Raw genomic sequence first — 13,462 nt, forward strand, 5'->3', positions numbered from 1 at the left:
GCAATTTAAGTTCCCTGCAAAATTATATACATGTCTTGCAAGTACTAACCTTTTAAGTGGAGGAATGAGAAGAATCAACAAACACACTTTTATATTATTCCATTTACCTTTTTGTACTTCTTGCCTCGAGCTTGCATGTTAAACAATGATGTCACCCTACATAAAACTAAAACTGCTAGGATAGCCATAAAAGCAAAACCAAAACTAAAAATCAAACAAGATAAAATACACCACCACAACATTCAAAATATAAGAAAACTCAAAATTTAATCACAAAAATCACAAAAAACCAAAATTACAATTAAATTAAAACTTCTCTATCGTATGATCGGGAATCCCTCGGAGGAGGTAACCTACGGTTGCTAACGAGATTTCCCATAGTCTAAATGAAATTATGAAACTCATTAAATTGAGTTTAGTAAATTCATTTGGACTAAGTGACTCAAAAAAAAAATAGTGGTGTCGGAATGAGGGAACCATGGGATCCTAACCGGTGTCACTCTAATCAACTTTAATATGTCCCAAAATATTTAAATAACCATGACCTTTAGGGATATCTGATTTGATATTATAACTTGACACATTAGAAAACTTAAACTTACCGCGACAAGGAGCTTGGAGCTAGCATTATGGGCAGCACGACCATCTTCAACAATAAAACATGTCTACATTAGCTAAACCATTCTTTCTTTAGAATTAAATAACCAAGCCATAGGACTTCGAGGTTGTTTGCTTATGCAACATAAAACCTCACTTATCTTTAGGCCTTTGTATGGTTCTGCTATACAATATGAGCCCTAACTCGCCTTAGGATTCCGAGGTTGTCGTTCGTTACGACCTAAATCCTTATATTTTTCAGGTTATTCGTGTAATTGTTTCACACAAATGTAAGCCCTAATTAATAAAATTGGTAGGATAAAACATTCAATATTTCTAATCCCCAAAAAGGAAGCCAAATACTAGGATAGTTTGAGAAGTCATCAAGGGTCTCCTTAGGATTTATGCATCCTCTAATTCTTCCTCCTTTGGATTCCAAAATAAAATATTCTAAATTTGAGTCATTCCCCTTTCACACCTCTTTGTCCGATCTAGTTGAAAAGTTCTATCATTTTGACCTTTTTGAAGATAAAATATCCTGATTTTTATTGAGAGTTTTCTTAGATAACTTTGGTTATCTAAGATGTAACTAGCTATAGGGGCTTGCTCTTATAGGAAACATTTCTGAACCAAGCATAATATAAACCCTATTTAATTCTCTGTATTAAATAGGGTAACTTGTTAGCTTATAAATAAAAATGATTTTTGTAGACCAAACATGTGTCATATATTTTTTAGTTTATTTGATCAAGCCTCACTCCCAAGTCTTGTGTTTATCTTTTGAGATAGACACATAGCTTGAGGTGTAGTGCTCTTTCATTTGAACTATGAAGGATATCGACCAGTCATATATTGTGTGAGTGTGCTAAGAGTGTGGGTAGTTTGCTTTGAGAGTCTTTGTGATTTCTAAGGTTTGTGAATCCTGTAAGTGTTCATTGGAGTCAAAGAAGTCAGAGAATTTCAAAGGGGTGCTTGGGGAAACATTTTAGATAAGTATTTTTATCTTTGTTTTTAAGTCTTGTACTTTGAATTTGAGTTTTATAAATATGTTTTGTTTTGTTGTCCCCATGCATTTTGAGTAGTTTTCTCTCTTTCACCTTGTAATATGAAATTTTGAGTAGTTTTCTCTCTTTCTCCTTGTAATATGAAGTAATCAAGTAAGTGATTTTGATTTTGCTTAGAACTTCTTTTATTCCTAAAAATTGTAATGATATTTTTATCGGTCATTCATTACCTTTACAAACTGGCCACTTATTTTGTTAAAATTTGTTGAGGAAACTTATAGACCCAAGAGGGCTAAGATTTCTTGACTTGTAAGTATCACATTTCACTTTGGAAAGAGCAGTGACGATCGTCCGAGGGGGAGTGTAGAAAGATAGGGAGATAAGATTTGATGGGCATAAAATTGATGTTTTGAGAGTGACAAGATAGATTTTTTTATCAATTTGATCTAGAGATTGGAACAAAGGGTCACTGGTTGGTCCTATAAAGAGGGCCCAGTGGGTAATCTAGGGTGAGAGAGTAGAACATACCCAGCATTACTATACATGTCAACACCAACTTTAGATTAGTCAATGTGTATGCTTATATTTGTATTGAAAGAAATAAAGAATATGTATGCTTATATTTGTCACAATACCACGTTTAAACTTCTAAACATTTGAGATCCTACACTAATTATGAATTATTTGCAAGGAGAAATTCTCTTTTTATGTATTTTCTATAATCATTAAATTTACTTTTAATTGCATTTGTAGAAATTAATAAACTTAATTTCATCATTATTACTTTAGATATTTGTTGCATTCTTAAGTAAAGCCCTCTTAAAGTTGAAATTCCTGAATTTCATTTCTTTTTTTTATAGTTCCCAGTGGGTTTGATACTGTGCTTTTTATAAAATATTATATATTACTAGAAACCATACGTATAGTTGCATAACACCCCTGGTAAGAAAAATATTTCTTTAAATTTTATCATATTACATTTGTTCTCATTGGCCGCTAAATATAATTTAGGTCAAGTTTTTCGCATATTAAGTAATATAAATATCTGTGTAATTGCGGGTCGGGTCATATAATAAGTCTAGGTATTTGGAGCTTAAAGGATGCAAAAAGTACAAAATTAGGAGTCCAAAATGGTTTTTTCCAAAAATTAAACCAGCGCTTAAGCATCAGATTATAGAGAAGACAGCGCCAGATTTTGGCACCAAGGCGCAAGTGCCAGTTATTTTCATATATGCATTGAATTTAGACTGATTTTGAAGAGGTGTCTATGGAGACAGTGTTTTTATATCAGAATGATGAGGATGGCATGAGTCTCTAGAGAGAGTTAGTGAGTGGGGCGTGAGTTCTAAGTTGCTGGAGATAGTGCAAGTGTCTTTAAGAGGTGTAAGAGGAGAGAAAAAGCGAGAAATTTCTTTCTCCTTACATTTTTAAGAGAGATTTGAGTGTTATTGTAAAGAGAGAAAGAGATTCAAAGGAACTTCAAGGGATTTGTTTGGGGAAGAAATCAAGTTAAGTTGTCTTACTTTTCTTTCTTATTTTATAAACTTATTTTTATATATAAAATCCGTGTTTTGTTGTATCTTTTTCATGAATTCTGAGTAGATTTCTTTATCCTTCTCCCTACAAAGAGATATAGTCATGTGAAGAATCAAAGAATCAAGTTGTTGTGCAATATTCTAATTTCATATTTGTGATGATTTAAACTTTAAACTTCATTTACTTTTTTATCTAACCAATAGAATTATTAAAATTTGTTGTGAAATATACGATCCAAAAGGGCTATGTTTTCTACAACAAAGTAAGAGTCACATTTGATTTCATGGATGAGAATGTAGTCCATGAGGTTGAGTGCAAATAAGGAGGGAAATATTCATTGATGGAGAGGGAAATATTCATTGAAAATATTCATTGATGGGGTAGAATTGGAGATTTTAGGATGACAGACTAAAATTCTTAATTTAGTACAGTGTTTGGAAACTAAAGCGTGATGTTAGCCCTCAATCGAGGGGAACATGAAACTCTGAAGTGAGAGTCAGTATCTTCCCAGCCTAACCACAGATTCATGGACTAAACATCAGATTAGCCATCGTTCTTTATCACTTGTAAAAAGGATAAAGAATATAACTACTCCTATTTGACACAATAAAATTTTCTTAAATTTGATTATTCATTAACTATAAGTATAACTGTCTTGTGTGTTGCGGTGTTTAAAAACATTTATAACGCATACCAAAAATCCGTATCAAGTTTTTGGCACATTTGCCGGGGAGGCTACGGTAAATTCCTTAAAATACTTTATTTAAACTATAAATTTTATTTTAAAAAAACAAAAAAATATAAAATAAAATAATAAAACGACAAAAATATTTTCATTCTTATTTGTGCTTATTTTTAGAATTGTTACTTGTATTTGTGTATGCGAAAATTAGGATCTGAAATATTAATACCTTATGATTCGCAATTTGAACAAACTATAAGAAAAATTCGAAAACAAAACGAACTTGACAAAATGACAAACAATTTAAAAAATCAATGTATGGAAAATGAACATCAACAAAGACCATTAATAGACTATGCTAACCATATGAAACAATCTGACTTTAAGACACAAAGTACCCCTAATTGAAATAATATTTTCTTTTCGATGAGCCCAATATAGAAAGATTATAAAACATAAATAATATTTCTTAAATTATGAGTTTTCTTGGATAACCCCAATAAAAGTTTAACCAAGTGGAATACATTTCCTTGGGAGTTCTATGACCCTAAAATAAATTATATTTCGATGGTTATGATTGAGAAGTATTATTGGGCATTTCTTCAATAATGGTGTGGGGTGAATTGGCTTGAAGTAGCTTTAGAGTAACATATTTAACCCATTTCATGAAGAGCACTTTATAGATATTCATATGTTGAATTCATTATTTATTTCTCCTTACTCTTTTATCAATTTGATAAAAAGATTATGAACTGAAATTTTGAACAATCATATCAATATCATAAAAAGTTTTCAAAAAAATCTTCACCCATAGTATCTCCTTACCCTTATTTAGCAAATAATACCCTGATAATCCTTAAGGATGTCATCGATGGAATGACCGTTCAAAAGATGAGGGTGTATAGGGACAAATTCCTCATAACTAGTGATCAGATGAGCATTCTTTATTGGTCATGAAGGGGGGCAACACTCTCCCATGAAGCAATGAGCCTCTAATATTATCTCTATCAACTTGGGTTGCTACTCCTTCATAGCTGATGATGAAGAAAAATTAGTTGGAGGTACCAACCCAACATGATCAGCATGTGAAGTATGTAGGGAACCCGTAGGTTAGAGGTTGATGACCAGCCTTGATAACAACTCTAAGCGTCGATGTATCTGAAACTTTGATGGCACATTAGATTGTGTAGTATCATCCAATAGATGGAGAACTATAGGGTGAGCGATGTAAAGGTAACATCATCTAGTAGAGTAGGCAACCTCTTAAAACTAGTAAGAAGAATGTAATTTAACGATCACTTCTCCTTTTGCTCTTTTAGATAGCCATCCATTAGAGCGGTTGTCATGGGTTACTTGGAAAATTTCTTCATCCTTAGGAGAATACTAAGCAACTAAATGAGCATTAATACACATCTCCTTCATGATGGTTTTATAGACCCTACCCTTCATTGCTCAAAGGATATCAAAGCAAGTAGCATCCTCCTTATTAAACATCCCTAGAAAATATCATAGAGGGTAGAGTATGGTTACTTCCTCTTAGGATTAGAGTTAGACTATGGGGTAAATGCATGGGGTGGTGATAAAGGGATCTAATAGGTCTTCTCCCCCCACCCTAAGTGAATCAGGTCTCACCAAGGAGAGGGGTGCATTAGATTGTAACTCCTCACGAGACACATTTTTGGCTTTGATATCCATTAGGTAAGCTTTCTTTCAAAGGCACTCATGCATTCTACTGATCTTGCAATTCTTGTTCCTCCTCTAAGGTTTACGAAGAGGAGAAAATTGGGCGTAAAGCCCCACCTAAATTTTAGGGGCTAGCAATTCTTCAACTTTAAATACAATGACTCAAATCTTCAGCTACTTTCTATATGGGAACCCATTCAATAGTAGATAGGGGTCAAACAACATGGTTAATAGTAAGAGTCTTCATCACTTTCCTCTTGATTACAGGAAAGTCAGACTCTGAGCGTAAGCTAAACTTCGAGGCAGACTAGCAGTTAATTGCATACATAGAATCAATAGTGGTGAATGCTAGACCATTCAAGGTCATCTAAAGACTGTGAAACCACAAACTAAACTTGATGACACTCCCATTAAGGATAGAATATAGGTCAAGTTCATGCAACAAGAACATAAATATAGGCATTCAAAACATTTTATTGTAATTGGATCATAACAAAATGTTAGTATCTCCACAAAATTCAGATTAAATCTAAAATAGATTATTGAGATTTGGGATCCCTATTAACACGTATTGAGTTGTGAGATGGATTAATTTTTTTAAAAAAGAAATATGTAATGCCATCAATAATGTTGTAATCATTTACCACTCTTAAAATTTGAGTATTAAATTTGAATTTTGAATTTTGAATTTGAAATATTTTATCTATACTATTATTTTTTTCTTTGAAACTAATAAATTCTAATAAAGTAATAATAAAAAAAAACAATAAAATTGGCAATGCCAGACCCATACCAGGTGAATAATATTAAGAATTTTTTAAAAAAATTTATACGATTGATTTGAAAATTTTTTACTCCGCCATTAAATAAAATTATTTGAGAGAGACTCATGAGAGGCAATCAAATTTTGATTTTTACTTAGTGTAAATTGGTTCATTGCTGCTCTTGAAATATCTGTTGTGCCCCTCTTGAAATATCAATTTGTTCTTCATCGTCTTATTCTCTCCCACGTCAGGCCTAGGGGTCAGTTTGCATCCCTTTAAAATAAAGAGCTGGCTTCACATCTTGAGAGACTTTGTTCTACAATGAACTACAAACATATGTTCTATAAACATCATAATCTAACGAGATAATGAGAGGTAAAATAATCATGAAGCTCTTATGATCAAAAGACTGCATATTTAAGATTTTGAATCTTATTGATCCAGTGAAAATTTTATAGCATATTTTCCACAAAAATAAAATGAAATTTATTAAATTTCACTCTAACACACAACACAAACACACGCATAATGTTCTCCGTAACAATTACTTGCGGCCGCAGTTTAAAAATAATAAACCTTTTTTATGCAGTCTCCAATCTCCCTCCGTCGCCAGCGCTATCTAGGTTTTAGGTTTTCTTCTCTATACTTGGGAAGCGACAATGAGCTCTACGTCGCGGAGAAACTCTAAATCAGAGAGGCAATCCATCTTCTTCCACGACCTCGCCTCGCCGGTCTCCATCCATCGCGCTGGCGGGAGATTCACTACCCCCGGCCAAGCGGCTGCCGTCTCCGCCCTATGGCACGAAAACTTAGGCGGATCGGAACCTCCGCCACCACCTGTATTCACACTGGAGGATCGCGTTGACTTCTCCCCCGAGCCTAACATCGGCGAGTTTCCGACATCTCCGGAGCTAGGCTCCGGTTCGAGGACACCAAAGCATTCGCACGGGTATTTATCTTCTCCTCATAGTGGCAGGGCGGAAGCGAATAGCTCTGTGTTGAGTAATGGTGGGTTGCGGGCTGCTAAGCAGCAACACCAGCATAGTCCCGGAAGTTCTAGCTGGTGGTCGCCCGTTAAGGCTGTGGAGCCTGAGCAGGAGGAGAAGGGGAGAGGGTCTCCAGTGGATGGTGTAGTGCAGTCAAGAGCTCTAATTATGCTTCCACCTTTAACGGAAGCTGTTAGGCCGGAGATGCAGAAGAACAACCTACACATGGAAACATTGGATGAGGAAGAATGGGTTACTGTTTATGGGTTTGTGCCATCATCTTGTTTTCTATCGTCCCTTTTTCCAGCTATCATGTGAGCTTGTGAAATTATGTTGATCTAAATGTATGTTTATGCTGTGCTTCATTGGATACTTGGTTTTACCTTTTTATCTGTCAATGAATTAATACTGGTGTTCGAAGTGAAATTTGTTTATGATTCCATGTTTTTATGAAGTTCTCCCAGCTGTTGCGGAGTGATGTCTGTACGCTATGCAGAGTCGTTGCGACACGATTTTAAGGTCGATGAGTTATCTTATAATGACAGTTTCATGAATTGAATTTTGTAAAGGTGGTATTGATGGATGCAGAGAAAATGGCGAATAACTTAGGATATTTTGTGAGCTTTATTATTTATTTAATACATATCTATCACGATGACTAATTTAGGACTGATTCATCTAGTGATTCCTTTTAGATGGCTATCAAGTCTATAGAATGATAAAAATTATGTTTCCTGCAATCCAGAATGAAAAATTGACTATGAAATTAACACTCAAGTTGCTTGTGTAAACTATCATGTGATCTTACATCACTCTACACTTATACTATCCACCATTTTTACCTTTTTAAAAATTAAAATTAATGCTATTTATTAAACCAAACATTATTTTTATTGGCGATAAATGTTGGCATATCAATTAGAGCCACAAATTTTAAAAATCCAAGGTACTCAAACATTTCTTATGTCAAAAACTTGATGAGAAAAAGATTTTGGGTCTTATCTAGCCAAAAGAAATTTGTAAGTATTGAATTTATATTACAATGTTTTTCGTTTCTCGCAACTTTTCTCGCAATAGATTTGATAACAAGGAATTAAATGAAAAAAAGCAAGGGTGTAATAGTGTTTGAAAATCAACAAAATATAAAAAGTTGCTTATTGAGTTTTTATGTGTTTGATTTATGATATTACCATATATCTCTCTTTTTTTATGTGCATCATTTGGAAATGAACTTGCTACTCTTGCATCGAATGGCACCTAAGGAACATAGTCGTTAATTTCAAATAACACATCAGTTTGCTTATACATCTATGGAGTTAGCATGTAACACATAGTGTGGTGCACACTATTTTAATCATGTCATTGAAAATTAAAAATCATTAATTAAAATGTAGATATATTTGATAGATATTTATATTGAAAGATAAATCATCTTGCTAATTAAAACAACAAAAGTGATTCTTAAATTCAAGAGCTCGAAACCCCAATCATTTAAAATTCATAGTATTAATTTTTTTCCTGCGTAAAATTTTTGTAAGAAATTAAACTAGTAATCTAAAGAATAATTATTGCTATCATAAGTACAAAAAGCCTCATTTTTTTCATCGCTATTGTCCTTATAATTTTTTTTTTATTCAACCTCATATCTTCGTGTTCTGTTGCAGCAATATTCAGTTTACATGAGATTTTTTCTCCTTTCCTTTAGATTACTTTTGAATATTGTAGCTTCTTTCATGAATACCAATGGCCTTTGAAATATTATTTCACATCAAAATTTTCTCATCAATAACTAACTTATTATTTTCATTTAACTCATCATCCATTTTTTCTAGTACCTACTCGTTAGCATTATTCATGTTATTTAAAAGGATAGGATAATAGGGAAAATATTATGAATCTTATTTGCAATTAAATGTTATAAGTTTATAGTAATACTAGCTATGGTTTATGGATTTGGGTTTAGGTAAAATACCAATGTTCTCCATAGCCCAATTGCTTGTGGAAAACTAAATTGTTAAAATAAAATAATGATAAAAATATTGAAGGTTGATTGAGAAGTTATTACACTGAGGGATGAGGTCATTTTATTGATGACAAATTAGCAGAAGTATTTTCTTTTATTTTTTCCTTTTCAAGCAAAAGGTAACTTAAAGGAGATTGATGGATCAGCTATATAGAATAGATTACTATAAAATAATTACAAAGTAAAAATTGAGTAAAGATTTCATGGTTAAAAGTTGTGGAAAAATTTGCAGTAAATGAAACTAGCCCTCTTGTTATTGAGACTGATAATTTTGTTTGAAAGTTGACACTCGCTCGATAATTGTTAGGATTTCAACTGACTCAAATTCAAACTAATTTATCTGGACTCAAAGATGGATCACTCAAAATCAGCAAGATTTAGTTTGAAATCAATTTGATATATGATAATGCATATGTACTTGACACCAATGTAGATATCTGTACATGTAGTCATGATCACATGAAAAACATGTGTGCTTGCGCAAGAAAAACATGTTTGCTTGTGCAAGAAAGAGTCGTGTGGGTGTCTGTGTATTGGTAATTGAAAATATATCTTATCCATGTTAAAAGATTTTATTGGAGTCAATTTTGGAAATGAAATTGAAGTTGATCCTTTTAACTACATTTGAGCTGAAGGCAGCTTGCTTTATGTAAACTCAATAATTCCCTTACTTGCAACTCTTAGAATAAATGAATAGAGAATGATTATTCTTTAAATCAGCTTAAAGTAGATTGTTATAATGCTAATGAAGTTGTTCAATATTTGTCAAAATGATCATCTACATATAAACGGAGTTTTTTTTTTAATATTATTTTTTACTGGGAGCTTTTTCTTCTTTTTGTATGTCTGAGATCTGCCATAAAAGGAATTTTGTTCATCATGATTGCTAATTTTCTTTTCTGCTGTTTCAATCGATTTTTTTTGTTACGAATTGCATGACGGGAGTGTCACTGGCCTTTTTGTTGATCAGTTTTCATGCCATGTTTTAAAATTCATTTGGTAGCTGATAGACTGGTAATTTAATGATTATTTTGGTAGCTATATTCTAGTATTCTACACATTGTCTTCAATATTAAGTATTTTCATTAATTTGTTATTTTCTTGTTGTTAATCCACCTGTTTTTTTTATATTTTTATACGTGATGATTTTAGCGTTTAACTTTGGTGATAAATACACAACGTTTCCTTGTCTCAACCAGATTCGCTCCAGGTGATACCAACTTGGTGCTTCGTGAATTTGAAAAGTGTGGTACAATATTGAAGCACCTCCCTGGTCCTAGGGATGCAAACTGGATGCATATTCTCTACCAGGTACTTTTCTTTCCAAATTCAGGTTTTATGGATGGCTGGCTTTCTGCATGTTCCGCAGTTTTGAAGAGATAACTTTATACGCTTGTATTTTCAAAATCTTTTATATTATTAGAACAAACATCAACCGTTTAAAGTAAACCAAAGGCCATGAATTTGAGTATAAGATTTTGCAAACCATTCAGAATAGAAGTTGATGATTTTACTGTGTATTTTATGATTTGAATGGTATTCTCCTAAATATAAATATTCAAATACTAATTTTGTTAACATATTATATGTCAGTTTCATAAATGTAATTTCCTCAACTATATATCTATTTCCTTGACGGAGTAAGGGACATTTTCATTTGCCTCGAATATTAGATAAAGTTCTCAACTTTACAATCTCCACAATTACGAACAAAATGCACATGCTTCCCAAAATTACTTGCTCGGGTAGACTTTGAGGAGTGCTAGCTAGCAGTCAGCACAATGCCAAAATTTATCATGTAAATATCTTCACTATCAGCAAAAAATATCTTCGGTCTAATATTATTTTTCTTATGCTGTTCAGAATCGTTATGATGCCCGGAGAGCACTTGGCAAGAATGGTGCACAAATAAACAGTGTTCTGATAATCGGTGTGAAACCAGTGGACTATGCCCAGCGGCAGTACCTGGATGAGAGACTCAACAGCAGTAATCATGCCAGCTTACTGATACCTTCTTTTTCTCCTCGCACTACGTATGGTAGGAGCACAAGTTCCTCAATTGCTGCTAGTGGTATCGGTGTCACTGCTCGACCTAACACCCATCTTAATGGTGGTGGTGCTTTTGCCACTGATGGCAAGGGACAACGTTCAACTGGAGCTATTGCTTCTCCTGCAAAGTCGGTTGTGTCCAAAGTCATGGACTTGATGTTCGGAATATAGAAATTCTTTCCCTTCAGTATTTTGTTGCTGCTACCTTTCCGGCGATTCTGACATAGAGCTGTGTGATTATTTTGCAAAAGATGCAGCTTAAGACCGCAAGCTGATAAGGTAGGATGTTATTTGTGTCAGTTTAATCTGAGGTTCATCATCTGTTGGGATTGATTTGATGAAGAGCCACTAGTATTTGGGTTCCTTATTTTTTTGAGATTGGAAGTATTGCTGAATGGGCAAGTCTTCAGCTTGGGACTAGTTACAGAAGACTGTTTATCACTCGTAGCTGTTCTGAAGTCTTCATTATAATCAATCCTAAAGCCGATAGCTTCCCTCTTATAAATTTAGTCATTTAACAATCTTTTGTTTAATCTCTTATAGAGTTGAAATTTTCTGAATTTAGTTCAATCAAGACGGAAGGTATGTAGCATATGCTGGCTTTTTCTAACTTTAGCTTAGATTGATGAAACTGAATGCACGAGGAACCCAAAATGAAATGGTTTTTTTCGAGGCTCTTTAATGGCTAGAGTTTAGTGCATTTGTTTTGAAGTTTGACCGTATTTGCATGGTTGACGCTGCCTCCTATTCTAATTTGATATTTGTGCTGGTATAGCGAAGACATTGATTGTTAATGCGCTTTAATTTGATTTTTTTCCCCATGTTTTTGAAGATCTTTTGCTGATGATTGGGCTGTGGAGGTTATGACTGATGTGGCTCTTAATTTTGATGCAAAAGTATTCATATTTTGGCCCTCAAACTTTGGGCATGTGCCACATCACATGGTCTTTGTTTAGACGTGCTCAATGTAAACTTGATGTGTTAAAAAGCATGCTTTATTTTGGTCTGCAACTCCTTCGGAAGCTTGGCTGCCACTGGAAGCAGTATCGTAGTGGTTCTTGTTGCCGAGGAATTGAGCTGTAATCGAGCCGAGTCAGTCGGATATGTCATGGGCTAGATTTAGCTTGTCATGGTTTAGATTTGTCTTGGTGGCATTATAAGTTTATGTTTTGTTTGAGCTCAAGTTGAGCTTTGATATGTATGTTTATATTTGGCTTGTTTAGATTTTTAAATTACTGTGCGTGTAATTTGATATATTTATAATAATTGAAGGAGACTAAATAAGCTGAAAATAGATGCTTTTATAAATTTTTAAATAAGATTTTAACAAATTTGAATAAATAAGCAATTGAGCAAATTTTTTTATAATTTAATGATATAAATAAATTTTAATAAATTAGTTTGTTGAAATAAAAAAATAATAAAGAATTGCTTTAAAATAATATATATGTTGATATTAAATTATAATATATTATTATATAATTAGTAATTAATTCTAAATATGATTGATGTTAGATTATATTATATTATTTTTTAAATAAATAAGTTGTAGTTAATTAAGTTTTATTTATATAATATTTTATATATGATCTGCGCTATTATTAAATTTAAAAGCGAGCATTAAATAAATTATATGTTGAACTCATGAACACAAATAAATAAGTTGGATCGTACTCAAAATTAGTTCAATTAACCTTTGATTTTTTAAAATTCCTCAAATTTGTTTATGTGCTAATTTGAGCAAACTTGCATGAGTATTCATTGAGTCGGGTTCTTGTTTGAGTTGTTCACGAGTGCATGGCTCATTTATGGTACTACCTGAAATTTAAAAAATAATAAAGAATTAATTTAAATTAATATACATGTTGATATTAAATAATAATAAATTATTGTATAATTAGTAATTAATTCTTAATTATTATTGATTTAGAGTATAATATATTATTTTTTAATTAAATAAATTGTTGTTAATTAAATTTTATTTATATAATTTTTTATATTGATATGGGCTATCATTAAATTTAATATCAAACATTTAATAAATTATATGTTGAACGCGTGAACACAAATAAATAAGTTGGATTGTGCTCAAAATTGGTTTATTTAACCTTTGATTTTTTAAAATTCCTCAAATTTGT

At 32.6% G+C, this 13,462-nt stretch overlaps 1 protein-coding gene across 1 annotated transcript; it reads left to right on the forward strand.

Annotated features, from left to right (window-relative positions):
• The first annotated feature begins 6,802 nt into the window (after positions 1-6,802).
• LOC110027835 (nuclear pore complex protein NUP35) lies at positions 6,803-12,001 on the forward strand. Its single transcript, XM_020729431.1, has 3 exons — positions 6,803-7,518; positions 10,475-10,586; positions 11,139-12,001. Exons 1-3 carry the CDS (start codon positions 6,926-6,928, stop codon positions 11,493-11,495), a joined length of 1,062 nt encoding a protein of 353 aa, XP_020585090.1. The 5' UTR covers positions 6,803-6,925; the 3' UTR covers positions 11,496-12,001.
• The last annotated feature ends 1,461 nt before the right edge of the window (positions 12,002-13,462 follow it).

This window comes from Phalaenopsis equestris, unplaced genomic scaffold (genome assembly GCF_001263595.1).
Source record: "Phalaenopsis equestris unplaced genomic scaffold, ASM126359v1 Scaffold000451, whole genome shotgun sequence".
Classification (NCBI taxonomy): Eukaryota; Viridiplantae; Streptophyta; class Magnoliopsida; order Asparagales; family Orchidaceae; genus Phalaenopsis; species Phalaenopsis equestris.

Bases quoted from the DNA above. Each gene is read 5' to 3' on its own strand.
- LOC110027835 (XM_020729431.1), top strand. From the start codon at position 6,926: ATGAGCTCTACGTCGCGGAGAAACTCTAAATCAGAGAGGCAATCCATC. The intron at 7,519-10,474 runs GTTTGTGCCATC...TGTCTCAACCAG, and splicing joins GAATGGGTTACTGTTTATGG to ATTCGCTCCAGGTGATACCA. The intron at 10,587-11,138 runs GTACTTTTCTTT...TATGCTGTTCAG, and splicing joins GGATGCATATTCTCTACCAG to AATCGTTATGATGCCCGGAG.